Below are 25762 nucleotides of genomic sequence, written 5' to 3'. Positions count from 1 at the left end.
GTCTTACTTTTTGAACAATTTTTGATTGAATTTAGCATGTAACGATAGGGCCGACATATATGCTGCCTATAAATACCCCTTAAAAATTCTAGAATAAAAAAAAACTATGTTTCATCTTATAAAACTGCATAATATGTTTTAAAATGTCACGAATATAAGCTTCGTATGCATATGATATTACGTATATACTGCGTGTAAATATCCATTTTTTACACTCTGTTCATTATAACACACGTGACTAATCGTTAGTTTTATAGTTGAATGAGCTCTTTTATAGTATAAAAACCATTAAAGATTTTATTAAATTATATCATAAACTTAATGCGGATTTATTTATTTATTCAAAAATAAAAATAAAAATATAGTTTATTCAAGTAGGCTTTTACAAGCACTTTTGAATTGTCATTTAACAAACTATATTAAGTAACGCTACCACCGGTTCGGATTGCAGATTCTACCGAGAAGAACCGGCAAGAAACTCAGTCATTACTCTTTTTCAACATTTAAAAATACAAATTAATAAATGTAACCTTCTTTGTCATAGATTATGTTAAATTTAAATTTTATAAAATATTAATTCTTGTTTTTTGTACTACATTAATGAATATCATACAGAAATTATATTGTTTTGTAAAAAAAGTTAATTAAATAATGAGACTACATTTGATGCTAAATTACGTATTTATCGTCAAATGTAGTCGTGGGATAGAATGTTAAATATTTAAGCGACTAAAACTATTACACAAAGCGAGTTAAATTAAATGCTTCGGATTCTTTGAGGGTTGTTTGAAGAACAAACCATTGAACTTAGAGCATTCAAGATTTGCTAGATTGTTTCTGTTTTTGTTATTTCGAAGTAATCTTTGTCTTCATTTACTGGCAGTAGCTGATAATTGTTTTATATGCTTAAAAATGTTTATCAGACCCGTGGTGAGTATACATACACGTAACTCATAAAATATATATATATTCTTAAGCAGTAAAACAAGTTCTTGAGCAAATGTCATATTCTATTCAAATAGTATTCCAATAAAATAATATATGAGCACACATATTACAGGATTGGACCTCAGACTATAAACCAACTCTGAAGTACCGAGTGATTTATGTGCCACGATGCTGGTTCTAAATTCTCTTTATTCTCATTTTATAAGCCTTTGTGATAGGCACAAAGGAACCGCTTCAGGGCTTGCATCTTTCTATGTCACTCATATTTGAATAAAAAGTATACTTTACAAGTACTATAACTATTTAGAAAGACTAAAAGAGTAATGTAACAATACGTGATTGTTTCAATTGAAAAAATGCATGTGCCGCCAGATGATAGTGGCTCTAAATATTTTTTAATGTTATATCATAGTGTAACAACATACTTAACTAGGTAATGCCCACTATGCGTTGCAATCACTTTTTCTACGCTACGATATGACTTGCAATCAAATATACGCCGCGATCAAAATCAAAGTAAAAAAATATCATGACCATCGGTTCCACGGTATTGGAGTCCTGCTGAGCAATATAGTTACAAAAAAGTGGATAGTATTTAATTCCTGAAAAATACATATAGCTTTCATGGTGATCAGTCAAACAGTCGAAGTCTATTAGTTCAAAGAGATATATCAACGTCCAATTTTATATGACGGAATTTTTTTAGCTTCAAAGATAATAGAACGAAATATACGTTTAAATTTTGAAGAGACTGATATTTTCTATGAAATATTATAATTTATACTTGAATATGTTAAGTAAATTTCGTTCAAATAGGTGCAATATATTTTATATTCTACATAATATTAATATGATATATCTATATCTATGTATGTTAGATAATCATTTCGTGCAGGTCTACGATAGATATTAAAGATAGAAGAAGAAAGATATTTTAAACGACATCTCAAAATTCATATAATCGAGATATTTCGATATTATCTATAAGATTCATGACAGTTCAACGGGTCGCCATGTTTGACATTTACGGGTGCATTCAGAAAGTGTGGTCCAAATAATAATTTCGTGCAGGGTTCAGTAGATTCGATAGAAACTTATCCACAGTAAATTATAGATCAAAGTTTATGAAAAATAGAAGATAAACCGTATTTGTTTAGTTGGATTTATTTGATCCGTGCGAAACCGGGTTTTCATCTAGTTATGTAATAATTTATTATCATTCAATGCATGACTTAGAAATCATAATGAAATTGTTTTATTACGCCCTAAACCATGTTTATATCTAATCAAGATTTACGCCAGAAGAAAACGATGTTCTATTTAATAAGATACCGGAAAATTTCTTTGGAAAACCCTCAATGTTGCCGATTGTTTACAATAACGAATGAAACGGCTGAGTCGTAGCATGTTTAAACTTTCGAGTTAAGTTCTAAAGAGATCAAGTAAGATTTACATTTTCAGATATCTAAACTTTAAACAAACCTTCGCTCCATTTATTTTGTTTATATTATAGATTACAGTTTTGACTTTGATGAAGGAGATTGGATATTTTAAAAATCAGAATACAAACTTCGATCGAATAAAAGATTTGTCAACACAACATCGTCGATTGAAGCAGGAGTTCATTCGATGTCTATACCTACTACTTGACTTATTATTATTATTATTTTTTTTTTAAATAAATATTGGACAACGTCACATACATTACTCTGATCCCAATGTAAGTAGCTAAAGCACTTGTGCCATGGAAAATCAGAAGTAACGACGGTACCACAAACACCCAGACCCGAGACAACATAGAAAACTAATGAACTTTTTCTACATCGACTCGGCCGGGAATCGAACCTGGGACCTCGGAGTGGCGTACCCATGAAAACCGGTGTACACACTACTCGACCATGGAGGTCGTAACACTATTCCAAAACTATTTAATTCATATAATTGGTTAAGCCCGTCTGAGTTAGGACCGTCTGAGTAGATATTCTACGATCAAACAATAATACTCAGTATTTGAGTGAGCCAGTGTAACTATAGGCACAAGGGACAAACTATCTTAGCTGTCAAGGTTGACGATGTAAAGAATGTTTAATATTTCTTACAGCGCTAATGTCTATGGGTGGGTATTTGTCCGTCCGCCTACAAATACCAAAAAAAAAAAACTTTAAGTTGTATATAAGTCTTTGTTATTTGAAGTTAGAAACATGAAAATATGAATCCTTATTTTAACCGTACGAAGTCGGGATCTAGAACATTTTCATTTAATTATAGCTACGTGTTTTAGTGCTATGTAGTATACATACATAACGTAGTAAGGCTCGGATAAGATTGGGCGGATTTTACCATTCTGTTATCCCTGTTATGCCAAAGCGCCGGATAAATTAAAAATATCTAAAATTATATTCAACCTCGTTTTGGAGGCTCCGTAATAAATACGCAGTCTCTTATTTACAGAAATTTAAAAAAAATATACATTTATGAGTGAAACTTTTCGTGTGAAAAATTATATTTCATACTATTTCAGTGGAAAATCGAGAGGTTTTAATTAATATTTGAATAAATCGACGCAATCATGAATTAAGTCATTCGTTTAGCATTTTTTAATTGCCCAAGAAAAAATAATTACGATTTATTCAATTTAATGCAAAACTAAGCTGATAGAAAAAATATATTCTTAGTTTCTAACATAATAATGTACTCATAATTCTTCATACAAACCGAGTGTATATTTTATTTATGTAAAAAAAAACTTTGTAATTTGTTAGCATTATACATAATATATTAAATTTGCTGTATTTGATGAAAAAGTCACCGGGGAGTCGTAAAACCGACATAAAAACATATTGCTACTCAGAAAAACTTACGACTAAACCTAAGTTACTGTACTAACAGTTTCATGCGGCTCCGTTCACGAAACAAATCGTGCACTGTTTATATTATACCAAACCCTAAGAGGCTTCATTAAAAATATAATAAATATTTGATGAAATAATATTTTAGAATTTTTTTAAAGAATCTGTTCAAGTTCCTTTTCACAATTACTAGTGCTTAAATAACCTAAAAATACAAATTATACTAATATTAAAAACATTAAACTATTAATAATATTTAATAATCAAATAATAATAACGAAAAGCAAGAGAAACTAAGCTAAAATGACATCAATAATAAAATGGAATTAATTGATATTAATAATATAATTAATAATAATTCATGTTTATTGACATGACAAGAAATTTTTATAAGAGACAGATAGCAAGCACACTATCATATTTTATTGTTACAAAATCAACCAACTGTTTGGTTGACCAGACAACTGCTTCTATTGAGCAGTATAATAATACAAGACCATATATTTTGGAACATGTTCCAAGTAATTTAAATTAAATTCTAAGACAATAGAGGTAGTCTCTGGCACCAATAGTATAGTTACCATAGAAACCAATAAAAAGAAAAAGAAAATAGCTAATAATAAAATTGTAAACCTGGTGCACCAAAATATTCAAGGAATGTTAGGGACGGACCAAAAAATTGAATTATTTTTGACCTGTAATGATATTGATTGTATGTGTTTAACTGATCATTGCTGTAAACACCAATGACATAATTTGTACATTTAAGTCATTAGACATTAAGAAAACTGCTGATCTTAGGGTATTTCTGTAAAGGTGATTAATTCAATGATTGCCCTAATCTTGCAATAATATTCAATGATTTTGTTCAACGTGGTGTATTTCCTGACCTGATGAAACATAGTAAAGTCATTCCAATATTTAAATCTGGTAGCTCTTCAGATCCTAACAACTATAGGCCAATCTCAATACTACCAACCCGCGGCAAAATATTTGAAAAAAATATTCTAAATCAATTATTAGCATATTTCAATAGATACAATCTGCTTCATAGAAAACAATTTGGATTTAAGAGGGGTCGCTCGAGTACCGACGCAGGTATTGAACTTATAAGAAATATTTATGAAGCCTGGGAGAAGTCGCAAGATGCCTTAGGGATTTTCTGCGACTTATCCAAAGCCTTTGATTGTGTTCAAGATGAAACTCTGGTCAGGAAACTATATAACTATGGAATTAGAGAATGTGCACTCGACCTTCTGACTTCTTATCTTAACAATAGAATTCAGAGGGTCGACGTTAAAGGGATAACGTCTCCTGGGGTCTCAGTTGGTATGGGGGTCCCACAAGGATCATTTCTTGGACCTTTTGTATTCCTCGTATACATAAATGACTTGCCCTTTCTTGTTGGGAACAAACATGATATAGTATTGTTTGCTGATGATACCTCTTTGGTTTTTAAAATAAATAGGAAACAGGTACAGTATGACGATGTAAACAATGCTATATCTAATATAGTACACTGGTTAGGTTAGGCTGAATAATAAAAAAACTAAAATTGTAAAATTTAGCACACCAAACGTGCAAAATGTAAAACCCGATGTACTTATCAATGGGGAATCTATGGATCCAGTTGAAACAACTGAATTTCTTGGCCTTACTCTTGATGCCAAGTTACAGCGGCTCCCCCATATAAACGGATTGGCGGGTAGACTGAGTTCTGCGGCATTTGCGGTCAAAAAAATTAGATTATTTACCGATGTTGATACGGCTCGCCTAGTTTATTTCAGTTACTTTTACAGTATAATGTCCTACGGTAACCTTTGGGGTAACGCAGCCGCTATCCGTACTATATTTGTGCTGCAGAAGAGGACTATTCGCGCAATCTATAACCTAGGAGCCAAGGAATCATTAAAATATAAATTTAAAGAAATTAAGATATTGACTGTTGCTTCTCAATATATATTCTGTAATGTTTTGTATGTACGGAAAAATATTGATGTTTTTATGAGAAAAAGTGATTTTCATAACATTGGTACAAGGAACAAACACAATCTTGTTACTCCTGCTACTCGACTGCATAGAGTCAGTAACTCTTTTGTGGAGCAATGTATACGCTTCTACAACAGGATCCCAGAAAGCGTTCAAAATGCTTCTGTTGCCATATTAAAAAAAATTGTTAAGGAACGCTTGTGTGCGAAAGGTTACTATACAATTAGTGAGTTTATGTTTGATAGCACACCTTGGGAATGAAACGATCGCCTCTTGTTTCTATTCATATACAATTAAGTATCTACTTAATTTGACAAAAAAAAAACGACCCTAAAAAAAACGGCTGAGTTTCTTACGCCGGTTCTTCTCAGGTCAGGGTGTTCCTTTTTCCGAACCGGTGGTAGTGTTTAATTTGACCATCAATAGGTAAGTGTGATGCTTCTATGTTGAATAAAGGAATTTTGAGTTTTTTTTTTTGAAACATTAAACATGCTTCTCTACAATTATAAAATAATATTTGCATTTATTGTAAACAAAACAGAGTCAAAAAAACTAAATTATAACCTTACCGTGTGTGTTCTGGGATATAAAAAAGGCTATATTTTATCCCAAAAAGGTGAGGAGAGTTTAAGTAGCGCTAGCGGTAGGTACCCTTCGTTAATGCGTCTGTTTTGTTTTATACGATATACTCGTATAAAAGAAAACACGGCTTCAATATACGAGCAGCTATTGTATCAAGCGTTTGGCATTCACATAAGCTGTATTATACGGATTCTGTTATGCAAAAGTAGGTATACAGTAACAGTCCCTAAATATCTTACTACTAGATAAGTTCCGCATGTATTAAAATAATATTTAAAGCTTATTTCAAATTGCTGCTCGAGTTCTCTTAAAAATTATTTTCTTCAAGCACAAGTACGACATAAATTACAAAAATAATAACAATTAAGAATGTTCAAATTAAGTGATACGAATAACAAAAGACAGAAAACGATCTACTCATCTACTCATCCTATACAATTTTGGTTCCAAATGTATTTTTTTTTATTGTATAGGTTGGCGGACGAGTTATTGGGCCACCTGATGGTAAGTGGTCACCACCTTAGACAATGGCGCTGTAAGAAATATTATCCATTCCTTACATCGCTAATCTTGGAAACTAAGACGTAATGTCGCTTTTGCCTGTAGTTAAACTAGTTCGCTCTCCCTTAAACCGGAACACAAACATGCTAAGGACTGTTGTTGGGCGGTAGAATATCTGATGAGTGGGTGGGATTTAGACGAGCTTGCACAAAACCCTACAACCAAGTTATGGTAGGCAATGGCTTCATATATAAATGTGTAAATTAACTTGAAAATAATTTGATCAATATAATTTTAATGTTGGGTGTAGAAAACTCAAATGGAAATATACTTTTTTTCAGATTATAGAGTATTATTAGCTTCATATGCCATATAAAAACATATTAAAAATGAAGTAATACTACATGTATGAGTAATTTACTTTATCTACCATATAATTTTATGCTGATATGGCACTTTATATCAAAGAATCCATCACATTAAATCGAGAAAGCAGTAATGTTTTTAGTTACTTTGCAGAGCACAGGAGCATACTGATTATATTTTTCCTATTAAGATATTAATTTACTTCTGTCATATTTCTTATATATATTTATGAGTACTAGGAAATATATATATTTTTTATAACCTAGTGGTTAATTTATAATAAGGTTGATATAATATAATTTACGATTCGTTCCTGGAAAGTAGATTTATAAAACAACATTCCCTTGATGTTATTGATTAGCTCTCGTTTGGTAAGAAAAAGTTATTCCATTAGCTTCCGTACAATAAAGCGAATTAAGCTTAAAGTCGTTCAAAAAATGTTTGCAAAAAAACGCTTCTATATGACAAAGATTTAAGGTAATGTTTATAATAGCCATAAAATTCATAAAAATTTAGGTACAAATTTAACATCAGAAGATTTAATTGGTATTCAATAATAACTTTTATATTTGCACATACTATTGATGTTTGGAACTATACTGAAGGATGAATGGCTGCTGGAAATTACCTCCCCAGACTATAGATTTCTCAAAGCGTTACTATGAGTTTTTACCACTAGTATATTAAATGACATTATATTAACAGCCTGTAAATTTCTCACTGCTGGGCTAAAGCCTCCTCTCCCTTCGAGGAGAAGGTATGGAGCATATTCCACCACGCTGCTCCAATGCGTGTTGGTGGAATACACATGTGGCAGAATTTCGAAATTACACACATGCAGGTGTCCTCACGATGTTTTCCTTCACCGCCGAGGACGAGATGAATTATAAACACAAATTAAGCACATGAAAATTCAGTGGTGCTCGCCTGGGCTTGAATCCGAAATCATCGGTGCGCGTGTTCTAACCACTGGGTCATCTCGGCTCTGTATATTAATTTTTTTTCTTTAATTGTCCTTTTTATAGAAATGTGTACAGTTATTTTACGTTAGATTTATAAGTAGAATATATTCATATTTAAGTACTATAAAGTACAATAAGTTGCGTTTTTATCATAAAACAACGAAATATTTCGTATACTTACATAAAGGTGTAGTGGTGTAAAGGTGTGTAATACAAGGTTCAGAACTGGTGTAGTTTTATATTTGTTTTCCTATATGCAAAGTACGCATGTATGAACATTCTGTGATAGCATTCAGCTGGAAATTTCATCTGTGAGCGCATTACGAGAATGTTGAAATAGCTACGTTCAATATTAAATGGCTCAGTATTCGTGTTTTGTTGATTCAGTGTTGATTGAGTTGAGATTGCAATACTAATATTGCACTAGATGTCATAAACCGAACATAAATATTTGATGTTTTTCTACAGATCTCGTAGTTTGCTTAAATATATAGTAATATGACTGGCAAAGTTGCAAATTCGCTGTTGATTTATAGCCAAGATTTTGCATGTAAAAGTGACCCAATCTTTTTAAAAGAATGGCACTTATATGTCGTTTAGATTTATAGTATAGCCTATAATATTATAATTAGCCTTCGAACTTATATTTTAATTTTTTGAGTTATTAAAGTACTTGCACCACCCAATAAAAGCTAGAGTCGGTCCAAGCATCAAATAAAAATCTTGTATATGATAGATATTATATAAAACATATAATAACAATAACATGCTTATATTTCAATTATATGAATAAGAATTATTTTATGTCATAAAAATGGAGGGGGTAACAAAGATACATTATGTACCTATCCGTATTTAAAACATTAAATTTTTGCATCGGACACGGGAGTGCTTTGAATTGATTTTCTTAAATTAAATATTAAATTAAAAAATAAAATATGTAATTCTTAACTATATACATACATAAGTCCAATTCAGAATCCCAGCTATTCCTACGTAAATGCGCACTTAAGGGACTGAAACTGACGGGGTATTTGCATATATAGCAATTGTTCACCTGTAAATGTATTCTGTAAACATTGAAACTCACCACAGAACACGAGGAAGAAATTTCTGAATGTGCGATATAAATTATACATAATGATAAAATTTATAGATTACACGTTAAAAATGGCGTATTAACTTAAGGCGGTTGTCAACATTTTACAAATGGGATACGAAGTGAATTCTTGTAGAATGCCACTACTGTTTTTATTCAATACAATTTTTAGTAAAAGCAGTTACAATTTTTGTTTTGCTAAAAAACTCTACGGAAGCCTCATATATTATTACTACCGATGGGCAATATTGGCATAACGTAGAGCCTACGGGCTTTTGGAAGCCCTGTAAAAGTGTTTATATCTCAAAAAACGAACGTCAACATTACTTTATGTTGAGTTTTAAATTGTATTCTATATTTTACTAGCAAAAATCGTCACGAATTTGTTCGCTAAACCTTAAATTTTAAGATATAGTGATCACGTATAATATTAAAAGCCTAAATATAAATAATCTTTTTTGTGACGACTGACGTAAAGTTTATTTAAATTCCAATTAGTTTTGGAACTTTTTTTTATCGTTAAAGAGTTTGTGCTTTATCTCAAAAATGATAATAAACGTGTTATGTGACTAACTAAAAGCATTTTAAACGTTTCGATCGATGTTGAGTTGACGATTGAGAGATACACCGACCGACTCCTTTGAATAAGCAATGTCAAATTGACTCAATTTTCCGTCTAGTTACAAGTCAGTCTGCTGTCTGGACGAGCTGGGTCTCTACCTCGCTGCCGTTTTTGCCTTTACTGTTCTTTAACGCATCATAATCTGAAGTTGATTATTTATTTATAAATATCTTTTTACGTGTTACATCTATTCTATTTAGCGAATTTAAAAAAGCATTTGATGCTCTGTGGTTTAAAAAATATATACCTAAGGAGCAGTTTGAGTAAAACAATGCCTCTTCTTACAATGTAAAATACAATATTCAGTGGACATTGATTCTAACGTAGAATGGTATCAGAATAAAATGAAAATAGGCGGTGAACGCGGGAGATTAGCTACCAAAAAAAATATTGTAACGATTCGTAAAAATTCCGTATTGTGTTGTTTACCTTTAGGACTAAAAGCTGTGTTGCGTTAATTTTTAAAATATTTATTATTATTCATATTATTTATTAGATTTTAAATTGCTGGGGTCTACATACAAGTGGAAACGAAAAAGCCAATATTCAATAGGAAAGTCGTTTAAGACATATAAGATGCACTATGTTAGCTCGCGCTGGAATCACAAAATTTGGGCAGGCACTGTTACAGAACATATTCAACGTGCAGCTGATAGCTTTAGTGCCTTTCCACAAGCATACGTTGCCCTCTTAGCGTCAAGTTTTTCACGGTTCTCTTTCACCTAGCGGGGGCGGTTACAGTTTCGTCGGGATACCAGACCGAAGACGTTGTTTATTTGTATTTTTGTACGGAAGAAAAAAGTATGTAGCCTAACTCCTATCGCATCGACGTTGACAGCGTCGACTTTGTATTATACGTAAGAGACTATATTGGGCAAATCTAAGCCATGGGTGCGACACACTTTTGACAAGGCGACCTACTACTAGAGAATAAAGTAAAGTTACATTTCATAAAGAAACTACAAAATAATAATAATATTAACGCCCGTAGTACCTTGCAAATTCAGAGTTGTATAAAACTAAAAATTGTAAGTTTTAGTTTTAAGTTTGGGTGCAATAAAGAATTAATAAATAAATAAATAAAGGTAAAGAGTAGGCGACCTAATTTTTTCCAATTCCTCGTGTACTATATTCGTATGTATTATTTTGAATAATGTTCGATTAGCATCAATAACAAAGTTTAAAAAATGTATTAAATTTTATATTATTTAACAGTATTAAATACTTAGCACGTGATTTAGCTAGTCATCCCATTTGCGATTAAACAATCTACATATTATTTAATATATTATAATCTTTGTCATAATCCAATCACAGATACCGGTACATATTTCTTATACCGTATCTTAACCGAAGACCATGATGCATGATGATGATTACACGTCGAATAAAACTAAAATTATTCTAGTCCAACGTATAGCCTGTTTTGCTATATGAATTCGGAGTGCTGTACAAGCCATCCCGTAGCAATTCAAATCTTTATGTCTACACATTATGCCTTCGACAAATTATTGGTAAATACTGGACTACCAAGATTACCAACGACCAGCTGTTTAAATGAAACGAAACCGTGGAAGTGCAGCAGTTAGGCTATTCTGTAATAAGAAACTCGAAATTGACCGCAGAACACGAGTTTAAAATGTCAGAATGTGATATGCGATATCGACTATAATAATTATTAAATTTATAGGACACACGTATCAAAATGTCGTATCACAGTAAGTCAGTTTTCAACGTTTCACGAGTGACATACGAAGCGATTACTTATAGTATCGCACTGCAGGTCACAAAAAAAATGATCTGTAAAAAAATTGCGTTAAATAAAGCCCGAAGTTAAAAACGAACGCTGTATATTCGGATGCGTAGTACGTTGTGTATAAATCTGGACTATTGGTTTATTTATTTAATGAGATAGCTAAATATTATATGGTTTTATGATTGCATCCTAACATAGATATATGATATATCAAGATATATACATGAAATAAGATTAGAATAGCGAAACTGAATACGCTAGAGGAATCATAATAAAATTGCCTCATTATCCAGCAGTTTCAAGGCAAGCGCTCTTAAGACTAAAATATAATTTATAAGATAAGTTACGCTCTAAATGCATTATACAGGCAAACAAATGTGCTTTCCATCGCAAATATTACATGTATTTTATGAAACGCGTTTGTTTCTAGCGGAGAAAACCTTATTTGTTCAACGCTGAACATTAAATTCATTGTAATTTATACAATGCTTCCATGCTTTAGGTTGATTAATGGAAGGAACTGAGTTAGGGTCTTTTCGCATCGACTTTATATCTCGGAGAAACAATTTTATACTAAGCGGATGTTAAATATATTTGATGAAAAAAATATGAACGACCTTTTTCAAACACTGGGTAATGAAGTTTTTATTAAAATAATTGTAATTCGATTTTTTTAAATTAATTCGTGTAATTTGCTTCGGTCCATGACGATTCTGAATAATAAGAGTTTTGTACATAATGTTAGCAATTCTACACTTCTTATATTTCTTGCAGTGCGAGTGGGTACGGGGAAACGAAACCAGTTACCATTTATAACATTTTTTTTTTCGACAAATTAGCATATTCTTCTAAGCGATAAAAATACCGTCTTTCTATACTTTCCACCAGTACACGGATACAATAGCTAACCCGGTTTATAAGTGTATTGTTTTACACTCCCAATATTGATCTCAGAGAGGAGAAAATAGTAGAAGCATCTGTCTTCCACGATTGTGTTCTAACGCATCGTCGCCTCGCTTGATAGGTATCCATTCACTTACGGATATTTACGCCTGAATATATCACTTTTTTAAATCGATGTGCCTTTTAAGGCACCTTCAATACGTATAAAATACAGTAAAGTTGTTGAATATCAAATGTCACCACAAATATTCAAACGATGTATTAAGTAATTATAGTTAATGAAAAATATAATTATTTAACATGTCGTTATTCAATGGAACGTGCTTTTGGTATACTTTCACTCGTTATAGTGACCATTTAATCTTACGACGAATAAAATTAGAAATTTTGTTTTGATCTTCATAACCATTTTATGATAAAACAAATAACAAACATACGTTAATATTAATAACAGCTAAGATTACTTTTGACTGTTTTCGAATTTCGTTCACGACAAAATTAGTCTTCCGTCAAAAGAATTTATTGATGACTCAAATAAATATCCGAGCTGTTTTAATGTGAATTCCATGCTGACGCATCTGTCTGTCATTGAAATGATTGACATTTCAATTAACAGGAAAGCAAATATTAGATTTAAAATAACGAAATATTTTTAAATGATGAATCATACTTTATTAAATCAATTCCATTTTCAAAGTTTTAACGCCGCGTCTATTTAATCAAATGTAATCAAGTTCTAAGTTTCCGAATGAAATAAGTAACATGAAACGCTTGATCAGAAGTCTGTGCTTTTAAATAAATAAATTGTAAGAATTTCAATCAGAGTTGAAGAATAGTTTCGAAAGAAAGTTTATATTCCGTCTCAAAATAGATTTTTACATTTTTTTCAAGCACTGCTTATACAGATCTAAATTTGTTTTTCAGAACAGCTTTATGCATATACCCGGTTATAGGAATTTGATTATGTCGGTGGATTTACGCACTCAACAATAGCATATCGCCCAAAGATACTTGCTGACATCTTATTCTTAGTTACAATGTTCCGTTTCGAACAGAGTCAACACAATTACAGTCACATGATATACAATAACGTAATATAGTTCATTCATTCAAGACGGCGCGCCACTTCATGTTAAATTATGAGGGGAAGTGTAATGAATTATTAACAAATATAATCTGATTTGTATTATTTTTTTGTTGTTTTTATTCTTACACTAGTCATCTCACTCACATTTAAGACATCTTGTAAGTAGGAGTCTCAGTCATCTAATGCATGCCGATTTAGCGTGGAGAGGCGCACTTTGAGGACAAGTGTACAGGTCGACAGTGCATTGATTATATAATAAGAAATATATACTAATATTATAAATACAAAAGTCACTCCGCAATTTGGTGAAATTTTGTATGAAGATAACTTGAATCCCGACGATGGTAATAGGCTTTCTTTTGTACCTAAAACATACGACCGCCTAACACGCCTAGCAAACCGACAAAGCCGCGGACGAAAACTAGTTTTATAAAATTCACACGTTCCCAACGTCTATAAGCATAGGAGACGTACTAATTTCACATCAGAGGGTAATAAGTCATCGCCTTAGTAAAATAAATACAGTTTTATAGTATGTAAAAATAAATAATAGTTTTATTTTATTGTGTACAACGTAGGTTTATTTGCTTTGATTATTATTAATGTTGATTTATTTTTAATGTGCATGTTATTAAGATAGCTATCTTGAAAGACATTCTTGAAATAATTTACCTTACGGACTAAATTGTGTTTAATTAGATGTTCTTAATGTAGCTTGTTCGTGTAATATCTACTGATAGTCTTAATGAATAAATCCGACGAAAAATGTATTAATTGGATACCAAGACAAAAAAGAAATTTACTTTTATAAATGGATAAAGACAAGATAAATATTATTGAAAATCTTATTAATGAGCACTTTTATATATTACTTATTTAACAAAATCGAATTGAATGTAGCACAACCTGCTTGGAAAGAAGATTCTAGCGAAAATAACCTTGTGGGTTATTCTCGAAGCTCAAATGTTACTTCTTTTCCCTTATCAATTTACATATATTAACATTATACAATTAAACATATATATTCTGAAATATAGAATATTAACAATTCATTTAAATTTTTTTTTTTGTGTTTGTATATTTCAATGTTTATTTTACCCATCCCGATTTCGTATGGTTAAATAAGGATATTATCCAACGATATATTTGCAGTCAACCGATCTATCCGCCAATTTTTCTAATGTTAGTATGATAAAATCAAAGGTGAAACAAAAAATAATTACTAAAAGAACTAGCGCAAGATAAGCAGAATATTATTTCTGAGTTGTTATACTCGTGTTACTACAAGAGAGAAACAAAAATAAATTACAATTTGATAATGAGAATTATAAGTATTTATTTATATTTAATCCTGTAAAATGTTCGCAACAGCCTACTTGAAAAAAATAAATTACAATTTCCCTTAATAATGACAATGAGAATTATCAATTTAATATTAATATTATTTATACATATTAATATTAATTTTTCATTTAATCCTGTTAAATACTCGCGACAGCCTTATTGAATAATATTTTATTTTGTTTTAATTTGATGCATATAAACAAATTTTTGTATGAAGCAAATTATTCGTAATTTCAATAACAGTGCTAAAAAACTTGATTGCAAAATATTTTTTATAGTTCTATATAATATGTATTGAGCTCAAGCCGTAACAGATGCAACATCGTAGCGCAGGCTTGACACTCATGTACACAATAGGTACCAGAATGTATTATCAGATTATACGACACGTTGCACTATGTACATTCACGAACAGAACGGAAATTAAGTGTCACGCAGTACTATCCGACGTGACCGTATTGAACGCGGAACAATGTTAGTACACTCGGAACATCGTAGGTATTGAAATTGAGTTATCAGTTGTAGAGGATAGTGGCTGAATAAGTCGGCTAGTTTACAAACGTAGGGTTAAAACAATAAACCATTCGACTAAAGTATCGATACTGTACATCGTAATGACTAAATCGAATAATCATTTAAATTGTATTTTTGTATTTGATGTATAAAATATACGATTTTTTTTTATTATAATAACTTTGCCTATTATAATTCCTTTAACGTCGATAACAGATTGGTACGGAATTAAATCCTATATTGTATTTTTCAGTGTTTTTTTTTTCTAATATAATTATTTATCGGTTATTAAACAGTAAACCAATTAGTTCAGTATTACACAATAAAGTGAGTGTACATATGTATATGACAAGCAAACCTCACCTAACTTAACCTATACTGTTATATAATATTTCATTACGTAACCCCATGAAGCGACAGATTCACGCGCTTGGAAAATGCTCGTTTCCTTGCAAATTGTTTTTGAGATTCGGATACGAAACCTTTGTTATTGAAACTAAAATATTATATATATTATAATATTATTAACCGTTACCCGCCCGCTTCGCTGGGCTTTAAACGAAAATTAAATATGAAAAAGAGGGAAGAGTTAATGGAACTTAAAAAATGAAGTTTATTATACGAAGTCTGGTCATAGTTTTCATACCGATACAGCCTTTAGTGTTCATATGAATAACAAAAGATAGATTTCCTGTAATAAGAGACAACGTAGTACTTATTTAATTTGAGTTTGATTTCAATAAGAGCCTTCTTTTTTTCATGTGCGTAATTTGTGTTTATAATTCATGTCTTTCTCGGCGGATTGTAGCAGCGTGGTTGAATAATCTCCAAGCGTTTGCCTCCAAAAAAGGTGTCTTTGCCCCATAGTATACAGTATACATTTACGTGCTGTAACTTTTTTATACCAAAAAAAAAAGAGATTAAATTTACACATAATACTCCTTTTTAGAAGAGATTACTTAAATATCTCTTCCTAGCGATTTCAGAGAGCAGAGATGGCCCAGTGGTTAGATCGCGTGCACCTTAACCGATGATTGCTGGTTCAAACCCGGAGAAGCGTCAATTAATTTTCATGTGATCAAATTGTACCGAAGGTAATCAGCGTGGTGGAATAAGCTTCAAGCCTTTTCCTCAATAGGAAACGAGGCCTTTGCCCAGCGGTGGGACACTTACATATATACATATTATATATGTTACTTTAATTTTAACCCTAACATTGTTATAACCATCACCTGGACAACCGAACAATGAAAGGGTAATAAATAAATATAAGAGGACTTTAATAGATCGAGTCATTCAGAATAAAATAATTACTAACAGACGTACCAGAGATCATATTGTACACACAATATCTACTCCATCATTTGTTGAATATCATACTGTGGAGTACGAAATCGTCTATGATTCTAACTTTTTCTTTCTCCCCTTTAAAAGACAAATATAATTTCGAACTTCGGTCCCGGTTAACGTTTAAATATACAAATGAATTAGAATTTGAAGAGAATTGTTAATGAACCAAAGGCAAAATTAAGTAATTAATTTCGGTTTAATCTACCTACAATCGGATAAATTACCCAAATTGTTAATGATGCCGTCAAAGTATATAACTTTGGAAAGATGTATAACTTTATAGCGATTAAGTCAAACGATGGACTCGATTCAAAGAACAATACCCATTTTGGTTACGTCTTAATTTAGAATCAACAAATTTATTTAGAGTAATTCGTCATTTAATGTAAGCAACGTTCGATTTTATGTTTTAGTAAAACTTATAGCGTGTCACAGGGACATCCGCTATTGAAATTCTCCTGTATGAAATACTTCCGACTACATTCTAACTAATATAACAAATGTGAAAGTGAGTTTATTTGTTACGACGTTACAGATTAATGTGAAATTTTGCACCCACTTTGAATAAGACATACATAGATTATAAAACCGCAATTATTAGCTTTTCATTAAAAAATATTAGCAACAGTTTAAGTAAAATTCTAACTGGTCTAAATACATGTAGTCTTATAAGGAAATTACAAATACAGAAATTGTATTTTCAATTTTATTTAAAACACATTCCACTACTACACGCACACATTTAAATATCGAATCATGGGAATTATAGTGATGTGCAGTCGTCTTAGGATTATAGCTAAACAATTAAATTATGTTCTAGCTAACAAACGAGATTATTTTATATTATTCATTCATTTCAGGAACGAGGGGAATAAAACCTGCTTCCACGGTTGAAAGCTGCAGACTATCAATGTCACTTACAAAGCTACTATTTATTCATAAAGGTTCAGTAGACTGCCGGTCTTTCACGTATCAACATTATTCTACTACTACCTTTACGTCAAACATCATTACCATTAGTAAAGAAACTGACGAACTTACTTTCGGATAAAATTGATCTGATACAAATCGCAACCCTTTAAAACATCTATACTAATATGATAGATGCGAACAAATTCGAGAAAACACAGATTACTTTTTTATCTGTATTAACATTATAAATGTGGCTCTTTCATGGCCAAAACACGGAACCGAATTTGATGAAAGTTGGCATAAAGCAAGCTCAATACCTCATTCCTTCAATGAGGCCTTGAGCGATAATTTTTATAAAATGTATCAAATTCGGCTCTGTGATTTGGCCGTGAACGCAACAGACAAACAGACAATCAGAGTTACTTTCGTATTTATAATGTTAATACAGACAAAAGAGTAATCTGTGTTTTTCTCACGGAATAAATGGCTATCAAAAAATCGTCTACAGTTCCTTTACACATATTTTGGTAGCTGGTATAATTTATATGTTATGTGATATGGAACGAAATGTGTTCCGAGTAAAGTTATTACATTCCTTTTATCCGATATTAATATTCGACCTTCAGAAATATTCTTCTATCATTTATAATATGAAAAGAAACAATGTACCTGCAGATTATCATGCATTTCCAATAGTTCTTTAATTGTGGGCTTGAAAATTATAGTCATAATTTCCTTTATAGGTATTTGTTTTTTTTTTAATATTGGATTTTCGTTAAGATATAAAAAAGAATTGACGATATTATTCAAAGATGTTTTTTTTTTAGTGTTTGTCGACATGTGAGACTTTTGCGTTAAGAAAAAACCGGAGTTCTTTGCGACTATAAAATCTCGAATCGCAACAACTTGCGGTTGAGTGTCTCTGTAATTTATTTGGAAAGTTAATTTGCTTTTTTGGGTTTAGTCTTTGCAACGAAATATAAAAAGTTACAATGTAAAAAAAACACTTGAATAAGTTTTATAATGTATATAATATAAAGGTATACAAAGAGTTCTGAAATTAAAATAATAATTTAAGTTAATATGTAAATATATTCAATATCCACGCGAGCAAAGCCGCATTCAACAGCTAGTATTATATAAAGCGTAAGATTGATACTCGTAAATTTGGTATTTGTAATTTATCCTAATAATGTAATCTTCTTCTAACATTAGATTATTTTTAAGAAGAAGTGTAAAAGTTTACAGAAATTTCAGCATGCATACATATTGCTATTGCTCCTACGTATTAAACCGGTGGTAGCTTTACTTTAAATAGTTTGTTAAATGACGATTCAAAAGTACTTGTAAAAGCCTACTTGAATAAAGTATATTTTGATTTGATTTGAAAACAAAAAATATTATTTGTTTTTTTGTTAGTTTATTTATGTATTTATCTGAGAATTTATTTATTTATGTGTTTAAATGTGTGTATTTACTCTTTGGTCCACTCATACGAAATTACATACATGCAATGTCTCCATAGAGTCAAGAAAAAAACTTTACATTGTGAAACAATGAATTGAGATCTCCTTTTAAGTAATAACTGTGTCCGAATATTTCGCAGAGATCTCTTACTGTGGATTTCCTAAAACGTGTTTGTTTTATCTGACTCGCAGGTTCACTATTAAATTACCACTTCTTCTATCTAGTGTATTCAAATTAAAAGTGTTAAGTATCTTTGAGGTTAGTAGCGCTTATGCCGATTATCGGCTTATACCCGTGGGTTAATGGTCAGTTGCATCCATTACCATTACATTAGAAATTGTGGACCGACCTGTCGAGTCTCACGTCAATGTTTCCGTAAATTATTTTTTTAGCAGTTTTACATATTGTTTTTGTACGGTAATTAAAAGTAAGTTAATAAAATAGTATTTTTTATTCTATATTTTATTTCTTAAATGTATTCTATCTGTATTCAATAAAAATACCGGGAAACGCATGTAAAGTTAAAGGATTGTATTATGTTTAAATATCCTTAACTTGACTTAACTTTCCTTAAGCTTGCTTTACTTATTCGGATAGATCATGTATCATATATTATATATTTGGCGTATAACAAACAATTAAGCAATTTAGAAACAAGTTAGAAACATATCGAAGTATTTAATATTTGTATTCAACATAGTATTGTATTCCGATATACTCTTACACTGGTAACAAAAAAAAACCGATCTATCTAAACCAGTGACTATGAAGAATGAGACGAATACATAATTCATTGACTGTACGTAACTACTTATTCGATGATCAATTAGAACAAAATGCGCATAAATGTTTCCATAACTAACGTACGACGTAAACAAAGTAATGAAAATATATTAGAAGGAGTTACTTACGAATTCCTTGTAAACAAATATAACGTATAAAAAATGCTAAAAGGATATCATTATTGATACTTAAATAAACCTATATTTTGCATACAGAGTAGAATTTACAGAGCCTGTTCAATGCGTGGATGATATTGGGCACATGTTTAAGGAAAATATAACGTTGCATTAGGAGCAACCAGGTGAGTTTATCGCCAAGGATTCCTTCCCGATTTCCGGAAAGAAATTTGGCTCGAAGCAATTTATGAAATGCGGGAAAATCGGATCAGTTGATTATAATAAAATAAATATTAAAATTTAATTTATATAGCTATATATAAAAACACATGACTTTTTTAATAATGGTAAAATTGGTAATAAGAATGGTTATAGATTTTAAAATACGAATCTACCATTTAAGCTAATAGATATAGCTGGGGGGAGTATATATTTTAATCTCTGATATATTCCCATGAAATCAGAATCATCATTTTGAGAGGTTAATAATATATTAGATAAATGTTTCTACGTTAAATGGCATTAAGTCCGTCTGGGTTGAATCATAATTTATTCTACCGCAAAACAGTATTCCGGTTTGAAAGTTGAATGAGTCAGTAATGATAGTCGCAAGGGACCTAACATCTTAGTTCCTTGGTTAGACACAAAAGTGTGTGGCAGGATTGTTCGATATTTTTTACGATATTATACGAATGTATAATATGTGCGATGGCAACTACTTATAATGAGACAAAAAAAATGCATTATATTTTATGTAATAAATATCTAATCATAATAATTTAAAAAATATACAATAGATAGAATCGACGAGTTTATATCTTTCCCAAGTAATGTTTACAGATTAATGAAGGAATGAGGTTATGATAGTACATATTTAACAAAAGCTCTGTAACTCCTCGGGCAATAATTTTCTATGGAAGGATTACTCCTCACGGAATAATAAATTTTCGACGTGGATGTTCTTTAACTAAAGCGATAACCCTTCCTTTATTAACTTAATGTTCGGTTAAAACATTTCTTATGTTTAATTGTGCTCGCTTTCGAGGCACTGGAATCACTTGGAAAGCCTTATTTAGTCAATCTCTTTCACCTTTGCAAATAGAGGAAACTAAACCAAACGACGATATCATAATTATCAACTCGATATTATTGTTATTAAATGGACATTGTCTTGATTTGTATCACTACTTAGAGGAGGTCACACACTATTTATCACGGAGACTTGAACAAATCACGACACAGCGCAATATCCTCTTGATTGTGAACTTTTAAATCCATTTTATAATATTTTTTTCGTCGTGCTGATATTCGTATAACAGAAATTTGGAAGATACGGTTTTAAACGAAAATGACATTTAGGCCCTGGGGTGAAATAGAATAAAAATTGGTTTATAAATTTTCTACGAAATTTTTTTTGAAGCTTTTAACTAGGCTACCTCTGCTAACTGGTCACCCATAAAAGTTGGAAAACCCTTGGAATCTAATTTACTTGGTGGTAGGGTTTTGTGTTAGCCCGTCTAGGTAGGTACCACCCACTCATCAGATATTCTACTGCCAAACAACAGTACCCAGCACCGTTGTATTCCGGTTTGAAGGGTAAGTGAGCCAGTGACAGGCACAAGGGACAAAGCAGCTTAGTGCCCAAGGTTGGTGGCACATTGGCGATGTAAGGAATGGTTAATATTTATTATAGCCATTGTCTATGGGCGCTAATGACCACTAACCATCAGGTGACCCATTTGCTCGTCCACCTTCCTAAATCATAAAAAAATATGTTATGTCCCTTTGCTTAGTTATACTGGCCCACTCAGCTTTCCAACCGGAACGCAACAATATATGGTTGAATATGTGAAGAGTGGATGGTACATTGCCAAACGGGCTTGACAAAACTAAACACTCCAAACTACAGAATCTCATAATTTTAGAACGTCAAAAAAGAGTTAATTGTGAGCAAAAAGATTACAACATAAGTTAGATACTTGTTATAATTGAATAGCCAGTAAAATATAGTGACATTAAAGCAAGAAACGCCGATTGCATATTAATTTATCGGATCCCTCCGATGATTGAACGATGATAACTTTGTTACCTACTCTACTGTTTCTGACCTACAATTAAAACTTTATCTGGGCTTACGAGTATTAACGAATTACCTCTTATACTTATAAATATTGCCTCTATTATTGATAAAAGTTACAATCACTTATTATTTTTATCTATCACAATAACAGAAAATAATAACGTTTATAGCGCTTATTTATTGTTTACGGTTTTAAATGTGAAATTTTACGAACTATTTCGATTTTTTAATTTTTTCTGTATCATCCTGAATATTGTTAGAAGTAGAATGACAGACAGTCAAATAATAATTCAAAAAAAATTGTATTTGCGTTTCGAATCCACAACTATAATGTCTTTAGCGATTAACATTATATAACACTAGCTATTGCCTGCGGCTTTGCTCGCGTGGAAATTGATTATATTACAGAATAATTTAAAATATTACGTTAATTTAAGACCTTATTTGTGGTTCGACTTTCGTGGGCAAGATACACCAGACTGCTTACAGAGCTCACTCTCGAACAGGCTGTAGAGCTGCCCATACGACAAACAGTCTTCTCTTATATCTAGTCCGACCATTTTAGAAATTTGAACTTGTACTTTATTAATTGTCATGGTGAAGCATACTTTAAGCGCGAACTGTACGCTCTTGAAATTAAAGGGATGTTCTGATGGTATCAAAGATATTCGTGGAGCCGCGGGCAACAGCTAGTATTTTTTATAATTTAAAAGGTACCTAAATTTGATACAATTTTACGTTATATCAGCAAAGCCTTTATTTATATTATTATTATATGGAATATACACTATTTCTCCTTTAGTACAGTGATAACTGTAACCTATGACATTACGATAGAGAACCCTTAATATTAGTCTGGTGCCGTTGCATAATTTTTGAGGTCTTAAATTCCTCAGTAACAATATTGGCGCGCCAATCTCCTAACATAAAAAATGAGGGACTTCAAGACTAACCTATATACGAAATTTCAACCCCTATTTCAACCCTTAGAGGTAGAATATCCAGAAACGCTTAATTACATATCTCTCATTTCTCATCAGTAGCCCAAAAATAAAGATTCATGTTTCACCAAATTTCAAGGCCCCAACATTAATAGTTTACGCTCGGCGATGATGAATCAGTCAGTCGTGACTTGTTATTTTATATACATAAATAATTATATAATTATATTATATAGTATATCTATAAATTTGACATTGCAGGATTGGTATTACAACTACACTTACTCAGTTAAACATAGACTACTAAATTTTATTTAGATCTGCCTGAAGACAGCTTTAATTATTTACATATTTATTTTATCGATTTTCACAACGCACGTCATGAAATATCTCAAGCTGCACGATTTTTCCACCTTAATCGAAAAATATCATGATAGTGTTAGCTAATTTGCACAAACTAATAATCTTAGTCAAAATATAATTTAAATCCCCACAATAGTTTTTGAGATTAGCGTATTCTGGCGTTAATACTAGTTGATGCCTGCGGCTTCGCTTGCGTTCTAGGTGTCGATCGTTAGGGTTAAAGCTTGCTTTTTTAATTTCATCAAATTTTATCCAGTGGTTTGGCCGAAAGTACAAGAGACAGACATTTATAATATTAGTATAGATAAGTACCCTTTTTCTATGTATATAAATTGAAGTCTAAAATTTTTATCTCATCCAAAGTTGTATCATAAACAAAAAATATTTTACGAACTCCGCTAGAAGCTACGAAATCGTTGACCTCTTTGTGAGACCTTACTGAATATTAAATAGAGCTTAACTGTTGAATGTAGGCACAGCAATATTTATCAACGGGCAATTTTAGTTATCATTTTATATAGGACAATTTTGTTTTAATATTTTTTTAACGTTTCAGCTACGTAAAAGTGTACGCTGTGCTAACGCTTAAAATAAATGAATCCCAAGTTAATCCCTTTAAACAAAGCGTTGATGGTCAATGTTAATTAAATATTCGTTTTTCCTTTTTACCACCTTTTTCGTTTTTACTAAGAAAATTTACATAATATATTTCCAGCTACAATACTATTTTTGAAAATAATAATTTTGCTCCAATTTACAATTAATTATAGATAATTTTAATATTATTCTTTGTCATGATTTTATTTTGATTTTAAACAACATAAAACTTGGATTATGTATCTCGAGTATAATATTTAAAATAGTAAATTATATGCATAGTATGCATCAACTAGTATATAATTATACTTATATATATATATATTATAAATATATAGATATATATATCTTGGCTAACTAAGTCACTTAAACGAGACCTGAGTGTTTTGGACGCATGAGATGCTTCGATTAATAACCATTCTATAGTTCAGCCTGAACTATAAATTTGATCCATATACGTGTGGCTCTATCAAAACTACGTTAAGCGATATTGGCTTGTTCCTTTCAAATGAAACTCAGAAATTTAAAGTATATTCATTTGTTTATCGGCAGAATAATAATTTACAATCTTTGTTGGAAATTAGATAATTCAATTACTTTACGTTTTTATATGTACAGGAAGCAAATATTATTAAAGTAAGCTACTCACTGACTATCGACAGTTAAAGCGCGTCGGGGCGGAGGCACCAAGGCTACTGGCCACGCCGCTTGTACCAATGATTCTCTTACGAAGTGTTCCCAAGACGGTGATGTTCCTGAAAAAAGTTATACGATAAAAGTTACGTTAAGTTTTGGCTAAATTTTAACACTCAGGCAATACAAGCAATAATTACGCATAGAAGGAAGCACCATATAATACATAGGCTGAAAAGTCCCGGGCCTGACAAAGAAAACAAGGTTTTTTTTTTCAAAATTAGCTTTAATTATCAACGTTATTTCCATGAAAAACAACGCATTAATTCCAGCGCAGCTTTGTAAATACCACTTTTGTAAAACGATTTATCTTTTGCCTCAAAATAGGCCTTAGTTTCAGCGATAACCTCTTCATTATAGCGAAATTTCTTACCGGCGTGCATTTTTTTTAGGTCTCCGAATTCGAATAGTCGCTGGGAGCCAAATCTGGCGAATGTGGTGAATATTTGAATAATTCGAAGTTCAATTCATGTAGTTTTACCATTGTTCTGATTGACTTGTGACACGGTGCATTGTCTTGATGAAACAAAATTTTTTTCTCGATATATTCTATCTCGATATAGTCGATAAATATTTACATCATGCACCTTTCTAACCGATTGTTGTGTTTTCGGGCGCGTTGGACGAGGTTTACTAGTTGCTGTCCACTCAGATGACGATCGTTTTGATTCCGGAGTGAAGTGATAGATCCATGTATCATCCATTGTCACATATCGATGTAAAAATTCCGATTTGTTACGTTTGAACATGGCCAAACACTGCTGGGAAACATCAACACGCACCCATTTTAAACAGAGCCTTCTCATAGTCAAATGCTCATGCAATATAAAGCCAACACTTTCTTTTGATATCTTTACGATGTCAACGAACTCACACAACTTCACTTTTCGATCATTCAAAACGATTTTGTGCATTTTTTTTATGTTTTCTAGTGTTACC

General features: G+C 31.4%; 1 protein-coding gene across 1 annotated transcript in view; it reads right to left on the bottom strand.

The window, feature by feature from the left end:
* LOC113392301 (GTPase-activating Rap/Ran-GAP domain-like protein 3) overlaps positions 1 to 24887 on the bottom strand; it is a 133898-nt gene extending 109011 nt beyond the window's left edge. The window contains exon 1 of the mRNA XM_026628658.2: positions 24780 to 24887. Within this exon, the coding sequence (XP_026484443.1) occupies position 24780 (1 nt within the window). The 5' untranslated portion in view covers positions 24781 to 24887. The remainder of the gene's footprint in view (positions 1 to 24779) is intronic.
* Between the last annotated feature and the right edge of the window lie 875 nt (positions 24888 to 25762).

This window comes from Vanessa tameamea, chromosome 5, assembly GCF_037043105.1.
Source record: "Vanessa tameamea isolate UH-Manoa-2023 chromosome 5, ilVanTame1 primary haplotype, whole genome shotgun sequence".
NCBI classification, from domain to species: domain Eukaryota; kingdom Metazoa; phylum Arthropoda; class Insecta; order Lepidoptera; family Nymphalidae; genus Vanessa; species Vanessa tameamea.
Note: the sequence above shows the minus strand (reverse complement) of the source record. Positions and strands in the feature narration are given on the sequence as shown.